Raw genomic sequence first — 19169 nt, 5'->3', positions numbered from 1 at the left:
TGATAAGTACCGTCTACTGCAATTGATTGTCCAGCGGGAAATATACAGTAAGCGAGGACGAGGCAGGAGAAGAGACGCGAGACTCACATCGGTCGAACTATTTAGAAGTGCCGTAAGCAAGGTCAGAATTGCAATGTTAATCGCCAACGTTGTTCGCAACGGACAGGGCATTTGAAGAAAAAGAAGAAGTAGCTGAATATTTTTTGCCTGGGGGAATAGGAAAACTGTGTCTGTTTAATTTTTGTTTTTGATTTATTTATGGCCTTGCTTCCAAACTGACTCATTTTATTCGTTCTAACAGCTCAGTCAAAATTATTTATAATTAAAAAAATTTTAATGTCATGTTAACCTCTACTATTTTCATCCCTTTTATTTCACAATGCATTATGTTGTCCATCTTTTGAGAGAACTGATGAGTTCTGAAAAGATCTGAAGAGTTCTATAGAACTGCATTTAAAGCAGTCCCTTAAATTCTTCAAGCAGAATGCTCTCCTTCTTCCTATATTTCAAGTTTATATAAAAATACTTCCTCAAAGATAAGAAGCTTACTCAGAATACAAAACTGAAAATTTACAAAGCAGCAATTAGACCAGAAAATAATTCGGAGGATAGCAGGACCACTAAACTTAGGTAATAATGAATTTAGAAAACTCATGAACCACGTAGTAAGAGAACTTCTGAAAGGAGAAGACATCGTCAGATTTATCAAGGCACAGAGACTCGGATGGATGGGACATATAGAAAGGAGGAATCCAGAAGCCAATGTGAAGAAAATTTCCAAATGGAGACCTGTATCAGGCAGACCACGAGGAAGACCCAAAACTAGATGGGAGAAGCAGATAGTGGAGGACCTTGTAGCATTACAAATTTCCGCTACAATGTTTTGTAAATAGTATCCATTAATTTTATATCCTATCTCAAGAAAAATATCTATTTTTCTAATTTATTTTGTGAGTTTATATATCATTAAAATTTCTAACCCGCCCCTGAACTGTTTCACAATATTAAATACGCCGTTACATTCTAAGAAGAAATGCGTGTTTTGGAAATAGAGGTAATTTTCCATGCGTTCTTCTTGTAGCGAAGATTGCGTTTTGTCATTAGAATATTCTAGTGTGACAGAATAAGAAAGCAGTCATTGGCCTATTCAAATGTCAAGTAAAAATGGTTAGTCATGATTGGCTATGACGAACGAAAACCCGAAGTTGGTACGACATGGATAGGAAGATTTAGAAAGAAAAATAGTTAGTTCTAAAAGTATGTTTGAAGGTTGAACATCTTTTTGGGTAGAACTCAACAGACTCGCAGGAAATCGCACTTGCCGGCTTGGAAATGGCTTTTTTTGTTATGGTAAACGAAGAAAAGGACTTTCAATTTGTCCTATAAATATTAAGGAACACTGGTGCAAAATTTCACAGCATTACGTTGGATATATTCATTTGAAAATCGAGTACAGTATTGTGTCGTAGTAATGCCGGTAAAGTAGTGTGCGATTCTATGGTATTGAGAAGCTTTTCCAGTTTTTATGATGTTATGGTAATATTCCTGTATTCAATTCCTGATTCCCGGATAAGATTTCTGATTTGGTATCAACTTTATCCTGTTTTGTTATGATTTGAATGCCTCCCCCCTCGTCTTAGATGGATGGAAAATTTTTGGTCAAGTGTGACGTGTGACAATGGATTTTGTCTTGACAGCATAAGTCAAACGTTGTTTTGATACACTGCTCTAAAAAGTTATTATGTATGTAAAAATAATAAATAAATAATAAACTTTGTGTATTTTTGGAAATAGAAAAGATTGTAAAATCTTTATTGTCCATGGTAAAGTCTAAAGGTTTAAATAAACATTATAAAATGAACCTATTTTTATTTCTGTAGCCTTTTTTTGGAAAGTTATTAACCAGATGTCTAATACAAACGAAATAAATTTTAGAGTAGAGAAAAAGAAATGGCATAGAAGCCATAGGATGGTCAATAATAGCCCAGTTTGACCCAACAAGGAATCTAAGATGAATGTCCCTAAATTGGTTCCCATAAGAACGGAATATGTCTAGTAAGTACTCGATATGTGAATTTGAGGATTTTTCAAACGGCGTCCAAATTTCTTTAACCCGAGAGTAGTCGCGCTCGCTTCTGTAACGTCGATAGTCGCGTGTGAGATTCTATCTCAAAATACGAATTTAAAACAAATTTTTATTTTGTACTATTTTTATCTACTTTTTATATTGAAAATATATATTTCTAACAATTTTATTAAAAAAACCTGTGTTAACGGCCACCTGCCAACATCGGCCACCTGTCCTAACGGCCAGTTTAAAAATTTCCCAAACCAATTTATGTAGACTACAAAAACTGGCAATACCACTGGCGTCCACCTTTCTATATCGGCCAATACTTTCATTTTTAGTGGCCGTTACTGACAAATTTTACTTTACAGTAAAACCTGTGTTAACGGCCACCTGCCAACATCGGCCACCTGTCCTAACGGCCAGTTTAAAATTTCACAAACCAATTATATGTAGACTACAAAAACTGGCAATAGCGGGCCATCTTTCTATATCGGCCAATAGTTCTTTCATATTTAGTGGCCGTTACTGACAGGTTTTACTGTATTAAGAAAAAGGATACAATGTGAGATTCTATCTAACGGCGCGACTACTCGCGGGTTAAAGCTAATTAGTTCTCCCCAAAGCCATAAATTCCACAAAAAGAAGAAAAAGAAAAAAAATTCCTACGCATTACTACACCCTTCCTCGAAGCACTTACGAAATTTTTTCAAAATTGCAAAATTTTTCATCAAGTTATCGCGAAAAAGGATAAAAATTGAGATTCTATCTCACCGCGCGACTACTCGCGGTTAAATAGTAGGAAAGTCCTCAAGTCTGTGTAAGTATCCTTTGCTTATTTGGTTATGGTAGTTAGTCTTCTTTAAACCCTCTTACCCCCCCCCTAACGATCCACGACCTGCCACCGCACAAAAAATGAGCTGCCGTATGCATGAAGCTTTATGTGTCTGTTCCTTCTACTAGCCCCATTTCGACCCAAAGTATCTATATAGTTGGTTCTATCCCTGTTCCCATTTGAGCAGACATGTAAAACGCTTCAACCTTAAGAAGATGGGAGTCAGAGAATGGGTAACCAGAAGCAAAAGCAGGAAAGAATTGAGGGAAATTGTAGAATTTGCCAAGTCACACAACCAATTGTAAAACCAAAATGTTAATTCGGATTGATTCACCGCGACAAACGAATCGGAAGAGCCCAAAGAGGGCGGCAATCACTCCGCTAGGAGTGTGGATGTCATGATGATGATGATGATGATGATGATATAAAAATATTCAAAATATGACTGTGAACATTTGCCCAAACATGCTAATTAACCACAATAAATATGTTTTAGCTACCAACTAGACAACAAAAATGTAAGTTAATAGCCTTTGATTTCATAATACACAACATATTTTTAATCATTATAAATTAATTGGGAATAACATAATCACTTTAGTGCTATAAAAATCAGAGCAAATATGAATATTGAATATATTTTTAATTATATGATACATGCTAATAAATGTCATTAGAATGTATGCTAGCCTTAATTTAAATTAATTATACCTTACTCGTTCCTAATCAATTGCATACTGGAACATATACATATCGATTATTTGCATGACAAAGTTTTAAAATAAAAACATAAATGTATTGCAATACACAGAAAAACTTTACAAGAAAACATAATTGAAATTGCATAGAAGGTTGGCACTTGATCATGATCATCTTTATGAGCCAAAGCCTCCTTCAGAACAATCCTCCAAACAACGTACGATGAAATGGGAAGAGCCATAAAACTATCAAAGAGTAGGAAAGCAACCAGTCTAGATGAAATTCCAAGCAAATTAATTAAATTGCTCTACAACAAAGGTAAACATTCTTTTCTAAGTCTATACGAAACTCGAAACGGTATATTCCAACAGACTGGCTGTCAACATTTGTAATGATACCGAAAAAAAACACTAGACAATGTAGCGCTCATCGCACTATCATATTATCAGTCTGTTGAGCCATGTACTGAAAATTATCTTTTTCTACAACCACTATTCAAAGTCAGGGTCCCCGCAAGGCTGACTGGCGCCCGCGTGCGGGACATATTTTAGCGCCCTTTAAATCTACTATATAAAACTAATAAATATTTTTTAAATATTTAAACGCAGAATGAAAGATTACATTATTACTGAGGCCGAAAGTCCCTGAAAACTTCTATAATGTTTATTTTAATAAGTAAGCGCCGGCTCCACTTGCAATTTGTAGTCGCGCGATTGTTTTGTCGCGAAAATTGAACACATTGTTTCATTACAAGTCAATCCATTTGCGACTAAATAATCGTGGATTGACTTGTATTTGAAACAATGTGTTCAATCTTCGCGACAAAACAAACTCGCGACTACAAAATCGCAAGTGGAGTCCGGCGCTTTCAGGGGTGAAAATAAAAGAGACAATTTAGTGTGATTTTTAACCTGGGAGCAGTCGTGCCGTTAGAAAAAATCTAACATTTTTTCCTTTTTCGTGATAACGCGATAAAAAATTTTGCAACATAACTTTCCACTCGTCAGTGCTTCGAGGAAGGGTGTACTACTGCGTGTTTTTTTTTTCTTCTTTTTCATCTTCTTTTTTTGGAATTTATGGCTTTGGTGAGAATTAATTAGCTTTAATAATTGTTAGAAATAATATTTCTAACATAAGTAAATAAAAATACTATAAACTAAAAATTTGTTGTAAATTCGTATTTAAATTAGTTTTGTTAGATAAAATCTAAAGCGCGACCGATTACGTGACAGGGCGCGACTGTTCCCGGGTTAATTGCAAATATTTAATTCAAAAGAAACTTTTCATTTATTCTGTCAGCCCTCAGCAATAACGTTATCTTTCATTCTGCGTTTAAATTTTTTAAAAATACTTATTAGTTTTCTCAGGATTCGAAAAAAATTAAAACATTTAAAATACATTGAAAATTTTGACAGGCGATATTTTGCGCCTTTCCCCTTAAATTTTTTTGCTACATTAATGAAGCACCCTGAATTAAATTAAAAATATACATTTAAGTAAATAAACAATAATATTTTGTCATTTCAAAGTTTTCAAACAAATTTTATATGGACATTACTAGGAACCATATGGGAAACTGTTTTATTATTAATTTTACGAGAAAAAGTGATTCTTCATAAAAAGATCTGCATCTAGAACTCAGAAAACAACCATCAAATATCAAATTTTAGGAATATTATATGAGGTATGTCAAAAAATATGAGTTTCGGTCAAGAGCAAAGTACCGTTAGTTTTCAAAATATTGAAAAGTTATTATGAAAAGTTGTTCAGCATTAAATACTATGTTTCTATAGATTTTAGACCATGCAAAGCTTTTTATAAAGAACTTTTTATCGTACAACAATTTGTACTTTTCAATAATTGTACTTTTCGTTTATTAGAAATATTGTAATAAGTATTTTATTATTAATAATTAGCCCTTTTCATTTATTACAAATAATATGATAACTCTTTTATTATTATTAATTGCTTAATCATTAATAATAAAAGAGTTATCACATTATTCGTAATTAATGAAAAGGGCGTTGGGTATCTGTAATTTGAGAAAAAAAAATTTCAATTAAAAGAACGTAATTTTAAAACATAGTTTTTAATTAATTCCAAACAACTTATCATAATAATAATTTTCGATATTGTGAAATATAAGGTACTCTTGATCGAAATTCATATTTTTGATACCTACTCGTATAAGACTGATAGAATTTTATATTTGGTTGTATTTTAGTTTTTAGACTATGCAAACCATTTTATGAAGAATAAATTTTTTCCATAAAATTAATAATAAAAAAGTTTCCCATATGGTTCCAAGTTACGCAGGCACAATGTTTTAATTTTCTTTTTTCAAAATAAATTGTGGATTTTATTGGAGGAAACCCGATTATATATAAAATGAATTATTATTATTATTCGATGCAATGATTATGATACTTACCATTTTTAACTGCTTGATCCAGCAAGTTTTTTTGTACGAGTAAACTGCTAAGTTGCGTATTATGGGTGTTAATGATTTATGTTTCTACTCGTCAAGGAGTGTGATTTGATGTTTATTTGACCATTTTGAGTGTGGCTTTTTAGTTTACAAATAACAACATAAAATCGATTGGATGGTATGCCAAGCGTAATTCAATCTACTTCCAAGAAAAAAATTAGGAAGGAACAACAAAATATATTTTTGACGGAGTAAGTTCAACATTTCAGGACGGGAATAATTATTTTTTCAGTAATAACACAATATTTGATTTTTGAGATTTCTCTAGCTGTTCATGAAATAATTAAAATTGTATATAAAAATGATTGTCTCATTTAAAATAAATATGTCTTATTTACCACCCCTTCGGTTTGGCGCCCCTTTGGGTTTAGGCCCGCGTGCGCCGCACGCGTTGCACGCCCGGTTACGGGGGCCCTGTTCAAAGTACACTTTTCTGCACAGTTTTATGTTAACAAAGTTGATATTTTCTGACAGTATAAGATTTATGACATTAGTGTGCAGAAAAGTGACGTTCCTTTGCCGAAAAGTTCTTTTCTGCACAGTACCATTACATTCCACAATAAAATCATAAATATAATTATAACATGTTTGGATGAAATGGTTTTATTTAAGATATTAGATTTGATAGTGCTTTTCAGAAGCACCGAGAAACCATGTCCGAGAAACCTGCAAAATTCGCTACTTTAACACATTATTTTTAAACTTTACATTAATTTGGTATTTTAAAAATGACTACCTCATTCTGAGTAACGTTATATATTCTGTTTAAATCTGTGGTTAAAATGTAGATAAATATACAACCTGTAAGACAATTATTATACTTAATTATCGAATATAAATTAAATTATGGATGTTAAAACTGTTATATTTTACAATTTTATTCTTAATAAATATTTTATAATTATCAATTAACCAATAAGGATTTATCAACCTCAGCAAGATACAATGAAGTAGGTCTGGTGGAAATCCGTGACTGCATAAATATAACGTCAAATGTGACATTATTTTGTAATAATTTATTTAAAATAGTTTAAATTCAAACAAATTAAGGCAGTGCATTAATTTTTTAACTGATTTCTGTGTAATTTGTTTACGTATAAGGAATTTAAATTGATTAGTATTAATTAAATACAGTTTAAAATTTATAATTTATTATTATAATAAATCTTCGATTGGAAATTGTGATTTTTATTTTTAGCAAAAACTGTGGTTGTACCTTTGGTGGTAGTACCTTTCTGCACTTGTTGCACATTATCGCCCAATTGCACAATATTCGACAATCTACAAAAAAATATAAGTGCAACTAAGCGAAACACAGTTTGGTTTCAGAAACAACCTTGGAACCAGAGAAGCATTAGAAAATTAAGGTTGTCATAAAATAATCAGATCTGTTGTAAACTGAGATGGCATATCAATTTAAAACTTTCATTGATTGTCAATAAAGATTTGCTTTTAAAGTACATATAGTAATGAGACAATTATAGTATTATGTTAGTCAATTTTGCAATGAAGTATGTTTTTGTGAAAATATCGTACAGTTGATTTGTGAGAGTAAAGACAGTAAGTGATAGTGAACTAACAAAGCTGAAACATATATGAGACCGAATAGTGAAGTGACAACAATCTATTGTCAACAAAGCACCTGCTGTAGTTTATTGGTGAAGAGTAGTCTATAAGAGAGTAAGAGTAGTGAAAATTAACCAATTGAAGATGTTAAGAGACAAAAAGATTTAAACGATGGATGCTAATTAGAGGTTCTTTATGTCATACGTTATAATCAATACAAGGTTTCGTTAATTTGGTTCGGGTATACACAGAGATAATATTGATTCTTTAGGACATGGACATCTTCTTACTATAATCAAACTATAATAATAATTCTATCTTTTATTACTTTGGCTTTAATATTTAATCAAATAAGTAATCAAATAATAATTGAATTTAAATATTTCAAATAAGCAATTGCTCATAAAGTTGCCCATTGACAATTTGACAATAATTGAGGGCAACATTATGAGTTTTTGCTTAATTGAAATAATTAAATTAAATTATTATTTGATTACTTGTTTTTCATAACTTTGTTATTTTTTATTATATTGTAAATGGTAGGGAATAAAAATTTGAAATTTGGCAGTTGTGTATAACTTTTTACACCCTATCAAAATAGCTATCAAAATGACAGTGTTGCCATTTAAGAAAATCAATGATGACGTCATATCTTTAAAATGGGACGCCCTGTATAAATTATTATTGTATGTCAAAAATGACAATTTGAAATACTAATCGACGGGTCTGAGAATTTTTCAAAAAAACAATTAGTATTTTAATTATTGAATTATACCAAATTACAGACATAACTTTGATATTTTCTATTATCTTGTAAATGGTAGAGAATAAAAATTTGATATTTTGCAGTTGTGTATAACTTTATACACCCTATCAAAATAGCTATCAAAATGACAGTGTTGCCATTTAAGAAAATCAATGATGACGTCATATCTTTAAAATGGGACACCCTGTATTCATTGTTATTGTATGTCAAAAAGGACAATTTGAAATACTAATCGACGGGTCTGAGCATTTTTCAAAAAAACAATTAGTATTTGAGATATTGAATTTATTCCAAATTACAGACTCTCTCTGTATTAATAAATCTCATAAAATTACATAAAAAACTTGTTTTATTTTAATTTAATTTAACGCTACTTTACTACTTTTCTTATTTAATAGATTAATAATTACTTATAAAATTAAACTTTTAAATCAGTGAAAGGCCACATGGGCGATAATTTACGGCGCCGTAAGAGCAGTAAACCCATTGGTTGACTAACTCCTCCGCCAATTGTAGATGAAAAAATAAGAGTTAGTCAACCAATGCCTCGTCAGGTTTACTGCTCTTACGGCGCCGTAAATTATCGCCCATGTGGCCTTAGCCTATAAACAGAAACTCAGGCGGTTTTTACGATATGACTTTATACAACACCATATTCACAATGAAATCTAGCATTATTGCCTTTTTCTATTGATAATTATTTTTTGTTTTTATTACCAGTGATATAAATTAAACAAAAAAAAACATTTTTTTGTTTAATTTGTATTTTGAATGATATCCGATGTAGAAATCGAAACGTCAAAATAAACGTAGTTTATTTAAATTTGTGATTAATTACCAATAAAAATAGTGAATAATACTAAGATGCCATAAGAAAATAGCTTCAGAACAACAAGTGTATACGTGTCTATATTATATAATTGATGCCCAAAATTGGCTGATTGTAAACAGTGTATATATTCATATCAAAATGTTACACAATTCACCCAAAATTGACCAAATATGTAGTCGGCGTCTGATATAATTAGTGTAAGGTGTAACCTAATATTACGCAATTATATTTTCTAAATTTCAGCATTAGTACCAACTCTTTTAAAGACATTATTTTTGAACTAATGTCTAAACATACATTTTATTATACAGGGTGTAGCAAAAAGGCAGGTCATAAATTAAATCACCAAAAATAGTTCGATTGAACCTAACTTACCTTAGTACAGATGTTCACATAAAAAAAAGTTACAGACCTTTGACGTTACAAAACGAAAATCGATTTTTTCCGATATATAGAAAACTGTTAGGGACTTTATATTGAAAATGGACATATGGCATTCTTATGCCAGGAACATCTTAATAGCAGTGAAATTTGGGATCCCCATCAAAATTTTATGGGGTTTTTGTTCCCTTAAACCCCCAAATGTTTATGTACGTTCCAATTAAATTATTATTATGGGACCAGTCTTCGTGCCATCTCCGCGGCGGAGGTCGGCAATCATCATGGCTATTCGTATTTTAGAGACGGCTGCTCTGAAAAGTTCATTTGATGTACATCCGTACCACTCTCTCAGGTTGCGCAGCCGCGATATTCTGCGTCTCCCTATGCTTCTCTTTCCTTGAATGTTTCCCTGCATAATCAATTGGAGCAAGCTGTATCTCTCTCCACGTGTAATATGTCCGAGATATTCCAATTTTCTGGTTTTGATTGTATTTAAGACTTCCATTTCTTCATTCCCATTCTATTCATCTTTCTCAGAACCTCTTTGTTTGTGACGTTCTGGCCACGATATTTTCAGAATTCTTCTGTACACCCACATCTCGAATGATTCTAGTTTTTCCATTGACGCAGCATTCAAGTTCCAAGCTTTTATTCCATAAAACAAAGTCAAGAAAACGTAGCACCTAGCCAACCTAACTCTTAGCTCCAACTTCAAATCTCTTGTGCAGGGGACTTTTCTCATTTTGTTAAAATTTGCTCTAGCCTTTTCTATTCTGATTTTGATTTCCTGTAAGTAATCTCCTGTGGAGTTGATCATTGTTCCAAGATATGCATATTGGTCGACTCGTTCGATATTGGATCCGTTTATGAAGAGATTTTCGTTATTTCTTTGAGATTTCGATATTCTCATAAACTTTGTCTTCTTGACATTCATTGTTAGCCCGTATTCTTGTCCAAACTCTGCTATTCTGGTCACCAGCCTCTGAAGATCCCCAATATTTTCAGCTAAGATGACACTGTCATCTAATGTTGTTGATGGGAACTCCATTTACCTTTATTTCAGCTCTTTCACCCTGTAGAGATTTTTCAATATCTCTTCCGAGTAGGCATTAAAAAGAATTGGCGACAACACGCATCCCTGTCTCACTCCACGTCTGATTTCAATTTCCTCTGACAGCTGGTCGTTAACAGGTTCTTTTGCTCGTTGCTTATAGTATAAATTCGATATAATCCTGAGGTCGTTGTAGTCAATCTTTTTTGATTCCAGGACATGCATTAATTGTTCATGTCGTACTTTGTCGAATGCTTTATTATAGTCAAAAAAACACGCATATATATCTTGACTGACGTCCAGGCACCTTTGTATAAGTATGTTAAGTGAAAAAAGAGCTTCACGAGTTCCCAGGCCTTTCCGAAATCTTTTGCGTATTGCGAAAGCCTTTGCATATCATTAATGTCTATGCCCAGTTTATGATACATTCGCTTATGGATGACTTTCAGGAGCAACTTTAGCACATGGGACATCAAACTAATGGTGCGGTAGTCGCCGTATTCTCTTGCGTTTTTCTTTTTAGGGAGGCAAATAAAGATCGACATCAAATGGTACCAGTAGTTAAACACAATATTTTTAAAACTTTTCTGCCTCTTAGTACTTTTTTGATAAGCCAGTTTTTATCGAGATATTTTGAACATTTGTAAAATCCACCAAATTGTTGATCCACCACAGGTCAAAAATATGTGGTGGATTTTAAAAATGCTCAAAATATCTCGATAAATCTGGATTACCGAGAAAGTACTAACATGCAAAAAAGTTTTAAAAACATTCGGTTTAAACTACTGGTGCCACAAAAATAATTTAATTGGAGCGTACACAAACCTTTGGGGAGTTTAAGGGAACAAATACCCCATAAAACTTTGATGGGTGCGTAAATTTCACTAATATTAAGATGTTCCTACCATAAGAATGCCACATATGTATTTTTAATAAAAAATATCTAACAGTTTTATATAATATATCGGAAAAAATCAATTTTTATTTTGTAACTTCAAAAGGGCTTTAAATTTTCTATGTGCACATTTGTACGAAGGGAAGTTAGGGTGTGCTCACTACGGAGAGCAATGGATTGTATCCTCGCTCCGACCCTTGCTCCCTGGTATTTATATTCGTGAATTCTCGCATTTAAAATAATGTATTTATTTTAAATGCGAGAATTCACGAATATAACGAATATAAATACCAGGGACCAAGGGTCGGAGCGAGGATACAATCCATTGCTCTCCGTAGTGAGCACAACTTTATAGACGGAGAGCTAGAGCCGAAAAATCATCGTCATAAGTAATATGGAGTTTTTCCTGTGAAATGTGTCCATTGTATATTGACAATTATGACCCCTTTCAGGCTGACATCTCAGTGGATACAGGAAGTAGCAATATAGATGAAAGGGGAAAGATAGTGCAGTCATTAAAGGTTTTCACCTCCAATTTTGTTAAACCTCCATCGATTTGCATGAAAATTGGTGGCTAGTTAGAGCATACCTCAAGAAACAAAACTGATTTGGTGCCACTTGCACTTTTACCCTGGTGGTGAATACCACCCCTTCCCGCGGGTAAAAACCATTTTATTAAAAATAACCCCACAAATCGATAGAGGGACAAATTTTAAGTAAAATTTGTTATATCATGTTATTTAAATAAATCAATACTTTTTGAGTTATTAAAGATCAAAGATTTGTCTATTTAAGAGCATATGCGTGAAGTTACGGATGATAAAAAGAACATGTTAATTAATTGTATGTTAGTAAAATAATAGGTTTATTCTAGCAAACAGTCAAACTAGTCAGAGACCGTCAGCAAACAGTTGGTCAGTGAGAGAACATAATACATTCACCAGTGCTATCCCCTCTACTCGCGCTGGTCCTCTATTCGCTGATGGTTTCAAACCGTTTGAAACTGATGCTAGAGCAAACCTAATATTTTTATATTATTTCGATATTTAATTGAATTTTTTTTATTATAAACTGAATATGTCCATAAAGTGGGTGTGTCCAATAATGGGTACATTTGACATATTCGAATACACTTTTCCTAAATTTATAACATCGAAATAATATAAAAATAATATTTTAGTAACATACAATTAATTAATATGTTTTTTTATTATCCGTAACTTCACGCATGTGCTTTTAAACAGACAAATCTTTGATCTTTAATAACTCAAAAAGTATTGATTTATTTTAATAACATGATATAACAAATTTTACTTATAATTTGTCCCTCTATCGATTTATGGGGTTATTTTTAATAAAATCGTTTTCACCCCCGAGAAGGGGTGGTATCCACCCCCAGGGTAAAAGTGCAAGTTGGCACTAAATCATTTTTATTTCCTGAGGTATGTTCCAACTAGTCACCAATTTTCATGCAAATCGATGGAGGTTTAATAAAATAGGAGGTGAAAACCTTTAAAGACTACGCTAACTTTCCCCTTTCCTCCCTTATTGCTACTTCCTGTATCCACTGAGGTGTCAGCCTGAAAGGGGTCATAATTATCAATATACAATAGACACATTTCACATGCCAAACTCCATATTACTTATGACGATGATTTTTCGGCTCTAACTCTTAGACTATTAGGTTCAATCGAACTATTTTTGCTCCCAGAAAATGCGATGTAATTTATGACCTGCCTTTTTGTTACACCCCGTATATTTTACTTCCCAGAAGGAAGTATTATATGACATCCGGTACCACATTATAAAATACATTAAAATAGTAAATTGCCCTCAGTTATTTCCCGTTTTATGGCGCTTTTTAAGCAGTTAATATTTTCTTATGGTATTATTCAAATTCTCTCTCTAAGCGCTAGAGAAATCGGTAATTAAAATTAAACCTGTTATTTGAAGAAATATTATATTCAAATCAGCCAATCATGAATGAAAGTAGAACAAGATTTTAGGATATGCAATATTATGTGTCTCTTTTAACAACATTCATTAGAACGTGTGTAATTAATTAACAAATTCCACAAAATCTATATTTCAATGGACATGTTTCCATTACCATTTCTTACATCACTTTTAGATTACGATATGCATATTTGGTGCAAAACAAAATAAAATTGTCGGTAAACCTTCACTGCGGCAAGCACAAACAGCTACACAAAAACAAAAAAAGTTACACCTAGCTAGAGGGTATTGCTAAAGAACTTTCATCTCTACAAGCACATTCCTCAAAAAATTCTTCCTGAGGATAACTTGAGTTGGTCTGTGCAATTGAACTGGCAAGTACCTAGTTTTTCGAGCAGGGAAGCATGTTGCCCTTTAAGCATGTACTGATTTTAATCTTTTAACATCGACTGGTATTCACCATATTTTATGAAATCTAACATGTAAACCATATATTATGATGTTACCACTTTAATTAGTGTGCTAGTTTCAACTACTTAGCAGAATGCACTGAAGATGTTCTAAATTAGATCGAAAACGTTTTGCACGATATTTTATGAAGTTTTTTAATAAACGATTTTATACCAGTATACAACTTGAAGTTTTTACTTCTGTATAAGTTTTTTAAAATGAATATTATAAACATACATTTGAGCAAACCACAACAATACATACAAATCAGTTTTGAGGCCGACAATCCTCTACGCAAGAGCGAATCATGAGTGGTAAAACAAACACAAGAAGAAAAAATAAATGCATGGAAAAGGAAAATATTGAGAAAAATTTTTACTATTTTCCTACCACTATAATATATATTCTTCTGTTTCGACAACGTGAAGAAAATCAGGTGTAAAATACCGGAAGTTACGATGAAGGTAAATCGTGCCAAAAACCAAATAGTCAGACACATGTATCCGTGAAGGACAGTCTTTAGAAATTAGACAAATTCTCATTGACATTTTATCCTTGTTCCCATATGCCGGGCTATGCAGGAATTGACTTATTTTCTCCAGCTACTCGTGGGAACAACCCACCAACATGCAAGTACCGACCAACATGCAAGTCAAGCGCGGTGTTATAATGCCAAAAACCCAATCTCAACCAAACTTCACTCAAAACTCGTTAAAGTCATCAACCAGACGATTATTTCATCATTATCTGCTGAAGAAATATTCGAGGAAATTAAAATGGATCCAGCAAAGAGACATTGGGATATTGTAGGAATCAGTGAAGTAAGGAAAAGAGGAGAAAATCTTAACTACAGCCCAATTAGACCTTGTGGTATGATAAAGAAGGAGTTCTCCTCGAACATTAGAAAGAAGCAGAACTAATCTGCCTTGAAAATGGCAGACGTGACCTAGCAGAAACGTCGTCAAAATAATGGTTTTTCTAAAGTCACAAGTATTCAGCACGGAGTCAAGCCTGGAAAACTATAGAAATTCTATGTATTTTTTATTGTTGCTATAAAAAAATTTATAAGAACATTTTTAACGCAAACCACTTACCTAAATGTATTTCCTTGTTGAATGGGGCACTGCGTAACAAATGGCACACCGTCATAATACTGAGACCCTTTTTGGAAAATACCGTGCCAGTGAAGAGTAACTTCCATGCCTTCCATGTGATTTTCAACGTCAATTACTACCTTATCACCTTCACATACTTGAATACTGGGACCAGGTAACATGCGATTGGCTGTTAGAAGACCCCTTTCGACACCGTCAGCTAGCACGCATTGACAATTTGACCATACTGCGTTTGTTGCGTTTGGTGTACATACTTGGCAAGCTCTAGAAGATAAGAAATAATTTTAAAATGTATTTTTCATTAATTTGTTAAAAATCTATTTTTATAAATATTTCTTTTAAGTCATAAACTAGACATATTATGCCTAGTTACTCCACGTTACACCAACAGATTTTAGGCTTAAGACGTGCCTTAAGCTCCGCTTATGAAACATACGAGTTGCACCATTGAGTCTTAGATCAATTTTCAGCTTGCCACAATGGATTGCCATGTGGAATGTATCTTAAACTTATCAGTTAAGACGTGATAAGATAGACGAGATATAAGCTGAGCTGGGCTAAGCTAGAGCTTAAGAATTGTTGGTACAACCAGGCATTACCTATACACAATTTGAGTTTCACAAAGCAATACGTGATCTCTTCGTTCACTTAATATACTAATACAAAGGTGCCTGGACCTTGATCAAAATATACCTATATGAGTGTTTTATTGACTAGTAGAGGATGCGATAAAGTACGACATGAACAATATTAATGAATGTCCTGAGATCAAAGAAGATAGACTACAATGTCCTGTATGTATTGTAACGGTACCAAAGTTAATTGAAATTTCGATCTAGTTTACATTGTAGACATCTAGACTGCTGAGTGTGTAGGTATGACGTAGTTTGTTTCTCACAGTATTGAATCGATAAATTCTTATTTCCTTGATTCTCATGCGTGTTCGTATCTCTATTTTTTTTTAATTCATCTAACAACCGACAAAGGAATTTTGGTCATAATTCTTTGGTAAGTAGTGTTAAAGTCGGGGTTTTTTTTATTTTAGAGTTGGAATGTCGATAAGAGTCTTTGAGTGTGCTTATATAATCCAACAAGTGTTATTTTTGATGACACATATGAGAACGGGCCTTGGCTGTGAATACGTCCAAGTCAGCGTTTTTTTTGTGAGAAAATAGGCGGTACGAAGTATTGAAATCTGCTTGTTTGTTTTTTTTTTGTGATTGGTCGAGCTGTTTTGGTATACACCACAAGGTTCAACTTAAAGCGTAAATTGCAACTTCTTATTGGCAAAGATTTAATTTATTGAGTGTTTTGAATCTGTAACTGATCGTTGGATTGTCGATGGGAAAGATCGTGTGATGATTTTGGATAGGGCGTTTTGGTTAGAGTCTGAGGAGAGAAGATTCAGTCCCATCTGGGCCGTCTTCAAGCTAGTTCTGTTAGGTCCGTCTTCGAGTTCAGTTCTGTTAGGTCCGTCTTCAAGTTCAGTTCTGTTAGGTCCGTCTTCAAGTTCAGTTCTGTTATAGTCGTCATGAAGTGAAGTTCCAGTTAGTTTCCAGTGAAGTTAAAATGTAGTTGCAAGTTTTTCCAGTCTGAGAGTTTGGCTCAGCCCGGCGACACATGGCGGACAGAGACGTAAACTCCGGCAATTTTAGCTGTTGTTAGGCTATTGTCGATATTTGTTTATCACTTTTGGTATCATTTTTTTACATGCAGTCAGATTCAGGAATTATGCAGAAGAAGTTTTCGTTTTATGTTACTAGATTCAACACCCTAGTTAAAGCATGAAGTTTGCTTTCCATTCTAATATTTTTTGATTCCTTTAATGAACTATAAAACAAATCACTTTTAATATATTTGTTCGAGTAGAACTAATTTGTTTTTGAGAATGCAGAATGCATGCAATGCTGCATTTTTCTATAAAGATTTTTCTATGAACTATGGTTTCATCAATTATGTACTGTTGCTGTATCAATCATTTATAAAGTGACTTTAATCGCATCTTGGACTTAACAACCACCAAGAAGAAGCAGGACAAAGATTGTAACACAAAGTATAATTTTTTGTTATGTAGAACTTTTCTTTCATTTTTTTTTGTTTGGTAATATCGATCTCAATTTGTAACACCATGAGATCACAGATTCATAAATTCACTTTTTTGTTCTAATAAATAATGTTTGATTTTCAAAATACAAATCTTATTATTTCTCTTTTCGTTCTCTCTTGTATCGTAAGAACAATAAAGAATTGGCTGAGTATAGAGTAGATAAGGTAAGTCACGATATATTTGTTTTCACGATATATTTGTTTTCACACCATATTTGTTTTCATATGAAAGTATTTTACATATTTTTTATTTGACTATGTTTTTCTTTTTAGTTTTTGATTTAGCTATCTGTCTTTTAATATTTCTATTTCTGGTATATTTTTGGTTCCCATAAGGTAACCAGTGGCTCCCAATATTTTATTTCTTTTTATTTGACATTCTTACTTTGATTTTCCTATTTTCTATTTCTAAGCTAATAAGAGTATATTGATAACATCCCTTAAAGATCCACCACACATCAATTCCGATTCTGAGCTACTGAGGCCATGTTCTTCATTGTGTAACATCCCCTTATATGACATTCAACATCTTGTCAAAATTCTATTCCCCTTTTCATGTTACAGTCTGACACAGCTGTGGGGAAATTGAAATTAAACGTTGAGTGAGACAGGGATGCGTATTGTAGCCAATCCTTTTTAATGCCTACTCCGAAGAGATTCTACAAAAATCTGTCGATGGTGAAAGAGCTGGAAGAAAGGTAACTGGAGTTCCCATTAACAATGCTCGTATGAGATTATGGGGATGACACTGTGACGTTAGCCGAAAATATTGAAGATATTCAGAGACTAGTGACCAAAATAGCAGAGAATGGGCAAGAATACGGTCTAACACTGAACGTAAAGAAGACAAAATTCATGAGAATATCGAAAACTCAAAGAAATAACAAGAATCATCTCATAAACGGAACCAATGTCGAATAAGTAGACCAATTTGCATATATTGGAAAAATGATCAACTCCACAAATTATTACTTCCAGGAAATCAAACTCAGAATAAAAAGGTAGAGCAAGTTTTAACAAAATGAGAAAAGTGTTGTGCACAAGAGATTTGAAATTGGAACTAATAGTTAGGTTCTCTAGGTGCTACATTTTTTCGACACTGTTTCATGGAATGGAAGCTTGGACCTTGAATGCAGCATCAATAAAAAAACTGGAGCCATTCGAGTTGTTGGTGTATAAAAGTATTCTGATGAAAGTATCGTGGACAAAACACGTCACGAACAAGAAGTTCTGAGAAAGATGAACATAGATATGGAAATCTTAAATACTTTTTAAAACGGGTGAAAACAAAAACGAGTTTCTTAAGGTAAACCAGAAAATAAGCTTAGGAGACATATTGCCATAATTACCCAATTCTTCGAACCATTGATTTGCAACAAAATAATTTTGTTGGTGCTTGACTAAACACCGAAAGAAAGATTCGAGGTGTGGCAAAAGATTGGCGCTGCATTTATAGATAACAGCAACATACGATGCAGTATTGCTAGAGCGACTAATGTTTATTGTTTTAAATAAAGTCGCAAATCCAAAACTAGAATAAAAAATAATTCATTGCGAAATAATATTTAAATTGGTACTTTAAATATCGGTGCCATGTCGATGCGAGTTGAGTGGTGTGAAATATGAGACCGAGCAGGAAGATGTAGGCGATCAAAGTATATTTTTAAGAATTAGGATAATGGAGAATACATTTTAAAGGTGTGAAAGAAGCCGTGTCCCACCATGCATTAATGTTGTTAAAGATATGCCGAAGCCAGCAAATTTTATGTAGTAGAAAAAACTTCTTAAGGAGAATATGTTTATTATAATATTTTTTGTACAAATGTTTTCGACCGTACTGTGTTAAATTGTAGTTTTGAATATCGGCAATTCGGCCTTCGGGAAATGAAACTCTATTTGTTATATCTCAATATTTCGTCACTCATTTTGTGACTTTATGATGATATTTTTCATTATGATGT

The 19169-nt window shown here is 33.0% G+C and overlaps 1 protein-coding gene across 1 annotated transcript in view; it reads right to left on the bottom strand.

Annotated features, from left to right (window-relative positions):
* The window catches only part of LOC114336593 (uncharacterized), a 285727-nt gene that overhangs the window by 88297 nt on the left and 178261 nt on the right, over nucleotides 1-19169 (bottom strand). Inside the window, exon 3 of the mRNA XM_050658603.1 lies at nucleotides 15082-15366. Within this exon, the coding sequence (XP_050514560.1) occupies nucleotides 15082-15366 (285 nt within the window). The remainder of the gene's footprint in view (nucleotides 1-15081; nucleotides 15367-19169) is intronic.

The sequence above is a fragment of the Diabrotica virgifera genome, chromosome 8 (genome assembly GCF_917563875.1).
Source record: "Diabrotica virgifera virgifera chromosome 8, PGI_DIABVI_V3a".
Classification (NCBI taxonomy): domain Eukaryota; kingdom Metazoa; phylum Arthropoda; class Insecta; order Coleoptera; family Chrysomelidae; genus Diabrotica; species Diabrotica virgifera.
Note: the sequence above shows the minus strand (reverse complement) of the source record. Positions and strands in the feature narration are given on the sequence as shown.